The 12494-nt window shown below is 48.1% G+C and overlaps 1 protein-coding gene across 3 annotated transcripts in view; it reads right to left on the bottom strand.

Moving 5' to 3' along the window:
• The window catches only part of ZNF106 (zinc finger protein 106), a 387174-nt gene that overhangs the window by 23098 nt on the left and 351582 nt on the right, over window positions 1-12494 (bottom strand). For all 3 annotated transcript variants that reach the window (XM_085627097.1, XM_085627096.1, XM_085627098.1), the window contains exon 22: window positions 10128-10274. In XM_085627097.1, the coding sequence (XP_085483223.1) occupies window positions 10128-10274 (147 nt within the window). The remainder of the gene's footprint in view (window positions 1-10127; window positions 10275-12494) is intronic.

Below are 12494 nucleotides of genomic sequence, written 5' to 3' on the forward strand. Positions count from 1 at the left end.
CTTCCTCAAATGTAAACAAGCAGGAAGGGGGTGGCAAATGGTGTTCACGGGCGCTTTGATGTCCTCAGTGGCCGCGCGGCTCACTGAAAACATCAAAGCGCCCGCGAAATGTAAGTGATCGCAATCGCGATCACACTTCAAAGCGCGGCCGTGTGGCAGGCGAAAGTGAAAGTAGTTTTGGAAGTGCAAACAGTGGCTTTTCAGGCCGCCAAATGGTGCGCGCGCCCGGGGCACATGCACTGTACTTGGAGGCCTGAAATGCCACTGTTTGCACTTCCAAAACTCGCTTACTATAAGTCTCGCCAGAGCAGCGCTAAAGCACTGTCTCAGGCGAGACCTAAAAAGGACTAACTAAGACGCCCAGCAGAGGAGACTGCAGAGAACTGACTTGGCTCCAGCCCTACCGGCCTGTCTGCAGTTTTCTGAGACCCTGCCCAAAAATCGTCTTGTCCTGCAGCCAGCAACCTCCAGAACCCCTGGGAGGACTGACTGCCTTCAACAAAGACCGGATCTCCTGAGAAAAGCAGCTCTGTTCAGAAGAAACAAAAGAAAGACTCCGAGCCTTCTTAGGAAAAAGAAACCAGACGCCTCGAACCACCACTGCACCAGTCGCCTACGGCCCGAGTTTGAGTGGCCCACCGGTCCCAGCGAGGTCCCCCAGCGCTCCAGAGTCCGAGTCCACCGTGGGTTGACCACTCCAGGACTCCCCAAAGTCACCTACAGCCTCTGCACCGAGCCCCCCCCCCCCCCAACCACCAGTGGCCCAGTTTGGTGAAATCAGACCTCAAAAGACACCCCTGCATCCACCTGCCCTGCGCCCTGGAGAAAAGATCCTGAGGTGCACCTAGGTCCCCATCCCTCCAACTTACCTGCCCAGCTGGTGGTCCCTCCCGGAAGTCTTCCTGGACCGAGCCTGCAGCTGAAAATCAAGACCGGAAATCCTCATTGAAAACAGGGCACCCGACACCAAAACAGCACCCTGCACCCATCCGCCTCTGAATGTAGAGGTTTAGTGGTCTGAAGTCCTATTGGCCTGAGAGAGCTGTCCTTTTTTGGAATTAGAAAATAGAGGGAGTACACCTCTGTGCCTTGATGGGGCAAGAGGACTTGTTCTAGTGCATGTTTTTGTAATAGAGAGAGAACATCTTGTTTGAGAAGTGTCAGATGTTCCGAGGACTTTGGACGTTGTCTGGGAGGAATATTTGGGGGAGTAGAGGTGAGTTCCAGGCAATAACTATACTGGATAATTTGTCTTACCTACTTGTCTGTTGTGATTGAAATCCAGACAGGTAGGAACTGTGAGCGAAGTCCCCTGACAGGAGTGGGATGATCGGGGGGAAGTGAAGGGAAGTCACTGTTTGGTGGTAGGGGAGTTGCGGGTACTGTTACCGTGACCTCTTCCCTTACCGCTGTTGCCTCTATAGCCTCCGTGAAAGTATCCTCTGAAGGACGTTTGAGTGGGGCTCTTATAAGAAGAAGAGGGATGTTCTGAGCCAATGGTTTTGGAGCCAGCCCTGTAGAAGGAGCAGCGAAAAGAACCTCTAGGGGAAGGTAATTGCAAGGCCCCCATGGACTTAGCAGTGTCAGTATCTTTTTTTCATCCTTTTTAAAGATGTGTCATCTGTGGGCCCGGAAAGATGCTCTTGATCAAAGGGCTGGTTAAGAATAGCAGATTGCTCTTCCTGTTTGAATCCGGAGATTTGGAGCCAAGCGTGCCTGCGTAGCAAAACGCTAGTGTTAATGGCACGAGATGCAGTATTAGCCGCGTTGAGCGCACATTTAATTGAGGTGTTAGTTATTAATTTCCCCTCCTGTATAAGGTCGTTAGCTTTTTCTTTTATTTGTCAGGAAGGTGTTGCATGAGCTTTTCAAGCTCATCATAATGAGCTCTGTCATACCTGGCCAACAGAGCTTGGGCATTGGCAATCCGCCTATGATTTACAGCCTGTGACGCAATACGTTTTCCAGATGCGTCTATCAGTTTGGATTCGTTATCAGGAGGAGGGGTGTCGCCTGTAATCTGAGTTTGCCCTCTTGCATGCATTTGACACCACAAAGGAATCCAAAGGGACCTGACCTTTAATGTAACCTGAGTCACTGGGAGCTGCTTTATATTTTTTGTCCACCTTGGTGTTGAGAATCCTGGCTCTGACAGGGTCCTTAAAAACTTCTGGCGAATGTTTTAGCATGCCTTTTAACATTGGCAGGGTGTGCGTGGACGTTTGTGAGGGTGCAAAGGTTTCGAGTAAAAAGTCTTCCTCTATGGGATCAGAATGTAATTGTACCCCGTGGTATTGAGCAGCCCTATATATTAGTTGCGCAAAAACGATATTTGCATCTGGTGATGATGGCTTAGATGGATAGAGGTCCGGGTCATTATGTGGGTCGGGATCTGTGTTGTAGTCATCCCAAGGGTCTACGTTGTGTGGGATGGTATGTGCGTCATCATCCCTATCTGGATCTCCATTCCCACCCCTTCGGTATAATCATCCTCATCATCTTGTGGTTGAGGTGAAGAAGTATGTTGTGGGGAGTGTGCTGGAGAAATTAAGAAATCTGGATCAGCTGGAGGAGGAGAAGGAAGTGGAGAAGTGTTAGTGCTCATTTCCTTTCGTTTCATGGGTATTTCATATTCCTCTGAAGTGTCCAGTTTTCTCTTTTTAGGAGGTTTGGCAACAACTTTACCAGTTTCTGGGTCAATATAAAGAGTTTTTTGTTTTAGATCCGAAAAATCTGGTACAGACTGTGTGGGTAGAATGTTCTTTTTCGGTGCCGAACATTTAGGATTGGAATGTTCTTTAGACCGAGTCTATGAGGCTTTCTGCGGGGTCTTGGACACCTTAGGTTTTGGTATAGGAGTTTGTGGCTCCGAGTCTTTTTCGGCTCTGAAGGTTTTTTCGCCACCGAATGTTTGTCCTTGGTGTGTTTCCACGCCGAGGGCTTCGGCGTCGAGGCTGTATTCGGTGCCGATGAAGAAGGGCGTGGCACATCTTTGGTCTTGTACTTCGGTGCTGAAGATGACTTTTCGGCACAGGAATGGGACTAGCTCGAGCCCAAGCCGGAAGGCTTGTCTTTAGGTTTCATAGCTGGGCTGGGCGCCTGAGACATGCGCCGGTGTCGACCTGAGCCGGAGGGCAAAGGTGTTACCGGAGCCTTAGGTTTGGTTTTTGGGAGAAGGGTTTCAGTACTCACGGACCGCTGAGCTGGGGTGACTCGCTCCTCTTCGACGTCGGAGTCGTTGGCCTTGAAGATGGAGATGTCTTCTTCATCACCTTGTTGCTCCAGCTAGATATTGGGATCTGCTCCGAAGATGTCCGGAACGAGCTGCTTCCACAAGACATTTTGTGACGTCGAGCCAGATTACAAACCTCGGGCATGTCCGTGTGTTGGAACTTAGCACCGCACCCGGGGCATTTTTTAAAAGGAGTCCTTTCCATTGACTGCTGGCGTGGTCGGTGCGGATAAGCCCAACGGCCTGCGGTGAAAATCGAGGAGTTTGTTTTAAAGATGCGTGTCGAAAGGGAAACACGATCGAGACAATACCGTTGAGAGGAGAGGGATTGCGCGTCAAAGGAGGGTTCGAAACCGACAGCGACCCGGAGCGCAGCAAATTACATCCGAACCCGATGGCGGAAAAAAACAATCTGGAGACGGAGTCGATGCCCATGCACACTATCGTCCTAAGGAGGAGTCACCTACCTCGTGACTACAAAGACTTCTTCCAAGACAAAAACAAAGTGCAAAAATCCGAGCCCAACACCAGATGGCGATCTATGCACAAGTATAAGCTCTACAGCTCATATGCCTCGAACAGTGGGTTTCTGTTGCAGTAACCCCCCCCCCCCCCCCCCCCCACACTTTTTTGCCGGACTACTGATGCCCCTTCACTTGATGTGCCCTGGGTCAATGACAATCAGGTTCTCAGGAATTGTGTTCTTTCCCCAAAACTACCCCAATTGGCAGCTCTGAAAAACAGGTCAGCCCCTGGAAAATGGTACCACAGGTACCCAGGGCACTGTGACAAGGGAAGACCTCTAAGGGCTGCAGAACTTATTGTGCCACCCTTAGAGGCCTTGTACCTTTACACACACACACTACCTTTGCAGGCTGCGTGTTTTGGTGCAGAACAAAGTGAAGAGTCGACCTGGCACACATCCCTGTGTGCCATGCCTACAACCCACTGCCCTGGCATAGATCAGTCACCCCTCTAGCTGGGTGCCCTATGCCAGTGGTGAGGGTACAGGTGCATGAGCCCTGTACCCCTACGGTGTCTAAGTCCATTCTTAGACATTGTAAGCGCAGTGCTGCCATTAAGAGTATATGGTGCTAGGAGCTAGTCATTACGAACTCCACAGCACCATAATGGCTACACTGAAAACTGAGAAGTTTGGTATCAAACCTCTCAGCACATTAAACCCACACTGATGCCAGTGTGGGATTTAATGAAAAATGCACACAGAGGGCATCTTAGAGATGCCCCCTGAAAAACGACCAGCCTCTGGTGGGTTCCCAGACTGATACACACCAGCCTGCCACCACGAGACATGTTTCTGGGACCCTAGGGTGGGAGCCTTCGCTCCCTGAGCCCAGAAACAAAGCTTTTCCTGGGCGGAGGTGTTCACACCTCCCCCAGGCCAGGAAGAGCCATCTGTGGCAGGGGAGCTTCAAAAGCCTGGGAGCCTTTGTAATGCGACCCCCAGCCTCTCCTGCTATCAGGAGCAGGCCCCCTTCCCGTCTCCCCTCCTTTTCAGCAGGAAGACAGGCGGGGAAACCTAGCCAGCCCAGAAGGTGTGCCCACCTCTGCCAACTCCACCCCTCAGGTGGGGAGGCGAGGTGAAGCCCACTCTTCAGAGCCCGCCATCTTGCAGATGGCAGGCACTCCAAAATCAGGATTAGTGATTATGTTCACTTCCCCACGTGGGGGGAGCACAACAAGGGTTGTGCTCACCCCAAAGAAGAACAAGCATTTGCAATGCAACAGGTCTCGCATTTACGTGAGTTTGAGCTGTTGGCATTGTAAATGACAATGCCTTTTATTTATGTTTTGGTTTTGGAACATAAATAAAACACATTGTCATTTATAATGCCAATAGCTTAAACTCGAGTAAATGCGAGACCTATTGCATTGCAAATGCTTGTTCCACTTCAGCCTACAGTAACACCCGTCCTGGCAGACACAACAAAGCCATTCCGAGCCCTCTTCTGGGAACAGGTCGCAGTGTCCATAAACGCTCTTAGATAGAAGAGGGGGGGGCACCGAGTGCAGGGAAGAGGGCACGCCTTGACGCCGGTGTTGGATCGTAAAAAATAAATAAATATATAATTAATTACGAGCGTGGAAACGTGTTCAGGCAATAAATTAACAAGAATCATTTAACAGTCTTGAACACTGGGGGGTTGCACATGCTTGGCTAGAAGGGGGAAGTAGCTGGGGGGCGGAGCCCCTATAACTGCAGAGATGGGCGTGGGATCGGCAGTCACAATGCTGCCGAGGTCGGATCTAGGCTTCCCACGAGGCTGGAGGGGGGCGGGGGGGGGGGGGAGCACTGGGGGAGGGGCGACTCGAGGGAGACTTACACTACAGCTCCTAGGGGGACGGGCCCCGGGAACACTTTGTGTAGGGTCCCAAACAGCTGGTTACTTCACTCGCCTCCTAGGGCTAAGATAGCGACCTAGAAAGTAAACACACAATATTTGGGACCATGCACCACAATATCTACAGGTAGAGGTGAAGCATATGACTCTGATATTGTAATCTGAGAGTGATGATGAAGAGGACACTTCATCATTAATTAAATAATTAATGCACTACACTTAATTAAAAAAAAAACTAACTGATGCTGCGTTGTATCTCAGCTGCAGGCGTCATGTGAGGCGATGAGCCAGAGCGGATCACTCAGAGAACTCACTCGAGTAAAAGTGAAGCCGCCGGGTTCACGCGCCTACTGCAGAGATATGTCATAACGGCTGCAGTCGGGGGCATCTGACATACTTCTACCACAACTTGACAGTTCCATGGATGGTTGTGTCTTCCGGATAAAAGTATCATGTTATGTGATGCTATAGCCCCGGAGATAGGAGGGAGTGGAATAAATACGTCGCAGTAATATCACATCAGTTCCTTGAGAAGCCCACGGAGCTATACAATAGCGCAGTAAGTTAAAGTACCCGCTGCAGGGATCTGTATAACCCTGCAGGCCACATAGTTCAAGACATCTCAGAATCTATGATGCTTCCGGGATCAAGAAATGCTGCAATATAACGCCTACTATGTAACCGGCAACGGGCAGTTCAGCCATACAACCAACTTTTACATTTACCAGGCTTATATTTCTTAAGCAAGAAAGGCAGCTTTAAGCACTTCTTCCGTCTTGTGCTTGTTTAATATTACCACTAGAGGGCAGCATTAGCCCAGATTTTATTAGGTGACCTGTCACACGCTAGTCATCCTCCCGAGGCACAACCGGTTTCTGTGGGAATAAAATATTAGTTACATTATGTTTACCATAGTGTAGAAAATAAACAGTGTGCTAAATATAGAGTTACAGAATACCAAGAGTGCAAAATAGGGATCTTTCACTTTTTACCCAGCTATAATTTTTTGTTGTTATACATGGCCCCCGACATTGTCGGCTTCTAATTTCAACTGCAATGCAGTGGCAGAGAAATAATGGGGAGCCACTCTTAACATGGTCTCTTCTTCCTTCCTCAAATGTAAACAAGCAGGAAGGGGGTGGCAAATGGTGTTCACGGGCGCTTTGATGTCCTCAGTGGCCGCGCGGCTCACTGAAAACATCAAAGCGCCCGCGAAATGTAAGTGATCGCAATCGCGATCACACTTCAAAGCGCGGCCGTGTGGCAGGCGAAAGTGAAAGTAGTTTTGGAAGTGCAAACAGTGGCTTTTCAGGCCGCCAAATGGTGCGCGCGCCCGGGGCACATGCACTGTACTTGGAGGCCTGAAATGCCACTGTTTGCACTTCCAAAACTCGCTTACTATAAGTCTCGCCAGAGCAGCGCTAAAGCACTGTCTCAGGCGAGACCTAAAAAGGACTAACTAAGACGCCCAGCAGAGGAGACTGCAGAGAACTGACTTGGCTCCAGCCCTACCGGCCTGTCTGCAGTTTTCTGAGACCCTGCCCAAAAATCGTCTTGTCCTGCAGCCAGCAACCTCCAGAACCCCTGGGAGGACTGACTGCCTTCAACAAAGACCGGATCTCCTGAGAAAAGCAGCTCTGTTCAGAAGAAACAAAAGAAAGACTCCGAGCCTTCTTAGGAAAAAGAAACCAGACGCCTCGAACCACCACTGCACCAGTCGCCTACGGCCCGAGTTTGAGTGGCCCACCGGTCCCAGCGAGGTCCCCCAGCGCTCCAGAGTCCGAGTCCACCGTGGGTTGACCGCTCCAGGACTCCCCAAAGTCACCTACAGCCTCTGCACCGAGCCCCCCCCCCCCCCAACCACCAGTGGCCCAGTTTGGTGAAATCAGACCTCAAAAGACACCCCTGCATCCACCTGCCCTGCGCCCTGGAGAAAAGATCCTGAGGTGCACCTAGGTCCCCATCCCTCCAACTTACCTGCCCAGCTGGTGGTCCCTCCCGGAAGTCTTCCTGGACCGAGCCTGCAGCTGAAAATCAAAACCGGAAATCCTCATTGAAAACAGGGCACCCGACACCAAAACAGCACCCTGCACCCATCCGCCTCTGCGCCGTTGAGGGTGCAGTTTGTGTGCTAAATTGGATCCCTTTTTGCCCTGAGCCTAACACCCGGAGCTTGGCTCCCATAACCTTGTGGCCTGCTCGTCAGCAGCCACCAACCGGGGGCCCTCTATCCCCCCATTGGATAACATTGGGCCTCAGCTCTCTACACCCAGCCGCCCTAGTGCTGCGAAGGGTGTAACGAGAGTGCATCCCTGACCCTGGGGGATCCCTGAGTCTACCCCCAGGACCTCAACTCCTGCTACCGAATACTTACTATAAAAATAATAACACTATTTTCCTACATAGGATAACATTGACTGTTTTTCTTGGAAAAGTTTTTAAGTGTGGGGTTTGAAAACCTAAAGAAATTCTTTCAAATTGTACTATTTAACAAAAACGATTTTACTTACCTGTTTGCAGGCAATGTCCCAGAGTAGTATCCAGGTATACTACTCTGTGTAAGAAAAGTAATCTCAAAAGTAATTTACCTATAATCTTACTGAAAATCCTATACAAAGTATATGTACTGTATTTACAAATCATTGCATTTCTCATAAACAGTACTGTAAGTCAAAACAAAGTGCATTTACAAATACAATCTAAACTGTTACAATCTGTATATTTACTGCAAAGTACTCATCACTTACCTGTGCCAGGCTTGCTTGGTTCTAGGAAATAAGAATATTTTCATACAAAAACAATTGGTCTGAAGTTCAGTCTTTGAGTGTGTGAATTCATTTGCTGACTGAGTGTGTACAACAAATGCTTAACACTGTCCTTTGATACTGCCTTAATGCTCGACCACACTACCACAAATGGAGAGTGAGGTGCTATCTAACATTACCTTTGCCTACCTTTGGGGTTCCACTGGACTCTGTGCACCCTATATCTCACTTTGGTATAGTATATACAGAGCCAGCTTCCTACAGCAGGTATGCGCACCACCTAGGAAACTCACGCTTATTATTTATTTCTCTGCTAAAACTAGCATAGCGCTTAGAGATAGCACAGTGGCTATAAATTGTGATGTTATGATTTTTCCCTGTTTTTATTGTTATTGAAAAGTTAGCTACTTTTTATTATCTTCTGTGATGTTACCAATATTATGTGCACTAGATCCCGAATTTTAAAATAAATATTTTTAAATAAACGTGTTGAAATACATATTCTGTTTCTAGTGATGATGAGTATGCAAATCATTAATGAACAACTGTTTGGGGGGAGTGCTGTGAGCAACCCAAAAGCAGTGACACTACCTCCTTTATATATTGGGTGGGCTTCTGCTGGCCACAATAACCTGTGGTTCACATTCAGAACTGGTGCACTGGACTGAATTAACTTGTGCCGGTCGTGGGTGTGAAAACAAACCTTGTAGAACTGAGCAAGAGAATCCGTTTACCAAACACTTTGTAAGGAATAGATTGTAAATCTTGTGCTGATCCTGCTGCGTAAACTTGTGGTGGTATTTGGGGCGGAATTTAAAGGGGCCATTCTCTTCCTTGACCCAATCGTAGAAAAAAGAATCTGAAGATAGTGACCACACGCAGGAACCTCTGAGGTGAACGTCTGACGCCACAGAGACAACAGACTTACCACCAAATAGTGGTCGATGAAGACACTCCCCCCCACCCCCCCCCAAAAAAAACAAAATCCAGAAAAGGATTAATGCTGCAAAACTTGATTCCTATGGCACCGTGAGCATGAGACTAATTAAAGAATTTCACTCATCACTTTTTTGTTTTCCTAAACAAAATACAGCCATCAAACGCCATATATTGTAACTGGGCCTGGACATCACACAAGATGCTTATGATACAAATCTAAGAGAATCAGCAGAGCACAACTGCTAAGCTCATGGACCTTGAAAATAAGTCCACTGTATTCAATGGAGTTTGCATGCAGTGTTTTGATGAATCCATGCTATCTTGATGCAAACCAGCAAATAATTTTCTTGTGTGCCTGGGGGTAATTCTAAGGTGAGGAATCCATAACTAATTGTCTCTTTCAGATAAACACTGTTTTTGAAGTTGTTCGGGAGAAACAAAAATATTTCGTATTCATTAACAGTATGCATCTGCTAGTTTCAATTCTTGTGCATATTGGTCAAGTGTGTTAAAAGTAATGGGAGTGTGTGTTACTTTGTTTGTGTGACTACAGAAACTCCCATGTTAACTCCTGGTCTCTGATGCAGCAAAAACCACTAGACAGATGTACACCAAACTTGGCATGAAGATAAACTTTGACTCAGGAGAAATCCTTTTGAGGTTCGATTTAAGTTTGTTCAGTGGTTTATGAGTAACTAAAAAATATCAACCTACAGCAGTATACATCTGCCCTTGTTTACTGTACACATCTAAATCATTTTACTTGTTTCTACTTTCTTTTGGGTATGTCCACTAAACTAAGGCTTTGAACACAGTCTCTACAAATACCTGCTTGGATCCTCTTCTGGCTGTGAAGAAAGCATCACAACTTTTCCATCGACATTTCAGCGTCTGGAAGTTAGTGTTGGTGTGATCCGTCAAGAGATGCTGTTTCAAGTGATCCACAACTCCAAATATCAGCGAGCAACCATGCCACTATAGAAAGCAAAGGTGTGAAAAATCAAATGAGCAATGGTATTATACATAAGAATGTACTAGAGTAGCTCTTCTGCTGTGTCTGGCTCATACTCGTCAAGACTAATAGACTCCACAAGGGGCACAGCCAGTCACACTCACAGACTACACTAATCCACATACGTACATTCAAGCTCTGAACATTTAAGACACAGTATGGAAAACAAAAGGATCCGAGTTAATGGAAACTGGAAGACCTTTTAGATAGGGAAAGTGAGTAAGCCGCTCCATCTGACTGCTACAGAAAACAAGTATTGGCATAGCCAATGGGTCTCGCCTTTGGGACCTTATTCGTTTTTAGCCATGCAGCACATTATCCTGGGTGCTGTGCCACCAGGGATTGAGGAGCTATACAATTACTAAACACTGGGTCATGCAGTCTGATTCAAGAATAAATACTTGCCTCAGGAAACATTTATGGGAGCGGCAGGTCTGAGAGACAGAGGTGGGTGAAAAAGGTGGGACAGTGAGATGGATGAGTTTGGAGGGACCAAAAGGGGAGAGTAAAATGGTCTCAGTGGTGTAATGGAGACGCCTACAACACCCACACAGGGCGGGGCCAGGGAGTGGACAACCTTCTGTCCCTGAAAGAGTTTAACCGAGGGCCTAATAAATCTCCAAGATTCATGAGTCCCGGGGGCCCTCGCCACTCATCAGGTAACCCATCATTTTGCATGACACTACTGCAGAGGGGTATGGGAGAGGTGGGACAGAATGCTGGGGGAGGGAAGTGGGAGTAGTCAATAATGGAGGTGAGCGAGCTAGAAAAAAGAGAGAGAGAAACGAGAGGAGAGAGAAAGGAGATGTGTGGGAGGGAGAAGGGTGGGAGAGATCTCTGGGGTTGTTAGGGGTTGAGTTCCACTAAAGGCTGGTAAGAGGGGTGTACCACATGAGACTGGGGAGTGTGAAATAAGAGCAGTTACTTTGAGAAAAACGCCGGAGGGTGGTCTGTGGAGAATTTGGGGATTATTGATAGAATGGCGGCGCCCCCAGATGTTCTTGTTCTGCTTACAGTATTGTGGACGCGTAAAAAGTCGGAAATACGTTAATTGCTCACGGCAGCTGCGGCGGTGTTTTTGGCATATGCTGCGGGAATGTGTGGGGCGTTGTTTCTTGGGAGAATATAATGTACATGTGTCAGAAGCGGGAGCAGAGGGTGTGTGAAGATGGAGAGACAGAAGGGCGTGGGCAGAGAGAGCAGCCGTAAGAGCCAGAGTGGTGGGGTGAGGGTGGATAGTAAGGAGCAGCTGAGAGGAGGAAAAGGAAAGGGGCGAGAGAGGCACTGCCAGTGAAACCAGGAGAGAAAGCTAGAGATTGGGGAAAGGGAACTGGCACAAAACATCACCAGAAGGTGTAGAAAAGTGAGAAAAGGGAGCGAGCTCTGGGAAATAAACCAGAAAAGGGGGAGAGTTGTACCGAGAGTGGAAACAAGGTAAATGGAGGTGAGAGAAGGGTAGGGAGAGACGTTTGTTTACTTAGGAACATGAGCCAAGATCAAGATAAGGAAGGTATATAGCTGTCACCCGGCAGCGCTGCTGCTCACTCCCGAGCTCCCTAGGCCAGGGGAGTTAACGTTTAGAGAGAAGGCGGGACATGCACCCGCCTTTGGCCAATTGCGGGCTTTCAATTTTAGAAAGCCACACGCAAAGGTCAATAGAATTTGACAAGCAGACGCACAAGCTTTCCGCAAGCTTTCTGAATGTCTGCAGTGATTACAAGAGACCCTCTCCAAGAGCAACGCATGCACGCAGCGCTAGGAGAGACCTAAAAAGAACTATCCCTTCATGATACTGAAACTACAGACAGTCTCACAAAGCCAGGTTACAGAGGGCAGTAGCCACTCTCTAACAGGGGAGTGAAATGTAAGTGCACCCTCAATCTCCAAGCATAGCTTTGGCATCTTCAGTCGTTAGAGAAAACCCTGAGGGCGCTTGCAAAGGATCTATAGACATCTACTTTAAGACACATCAACTATAGGTCCTTATAAAGGCAGTCTACTAATCGTATTGCATTAGCAGGCAGCAGAGATGAGAGGCATAACTAAGGAAGCCATCATGGCAGACGAGATCTAAGCGAGCTCTGCCGATCGTCCCGCTCAATCTTCCTTTCTCCTACCGGGGACCCATTCCAAACACTAAGAATTGGGCTCCCATGACCCCCTTATATCAGCTGTACACCCCG

This window comes from Triturus cristatus, chromosome 9 (genome assembly GCF_964204655.1).
Source record: "Triturus cristatus chromosome 9, aTriCri1.1, whole genome shotgun sequence".
NCBI lineage: Eukaryota > Metazoa > Chordata > Amphibia > Caudata > Salamandridae > Triturus > Triturus cristatus.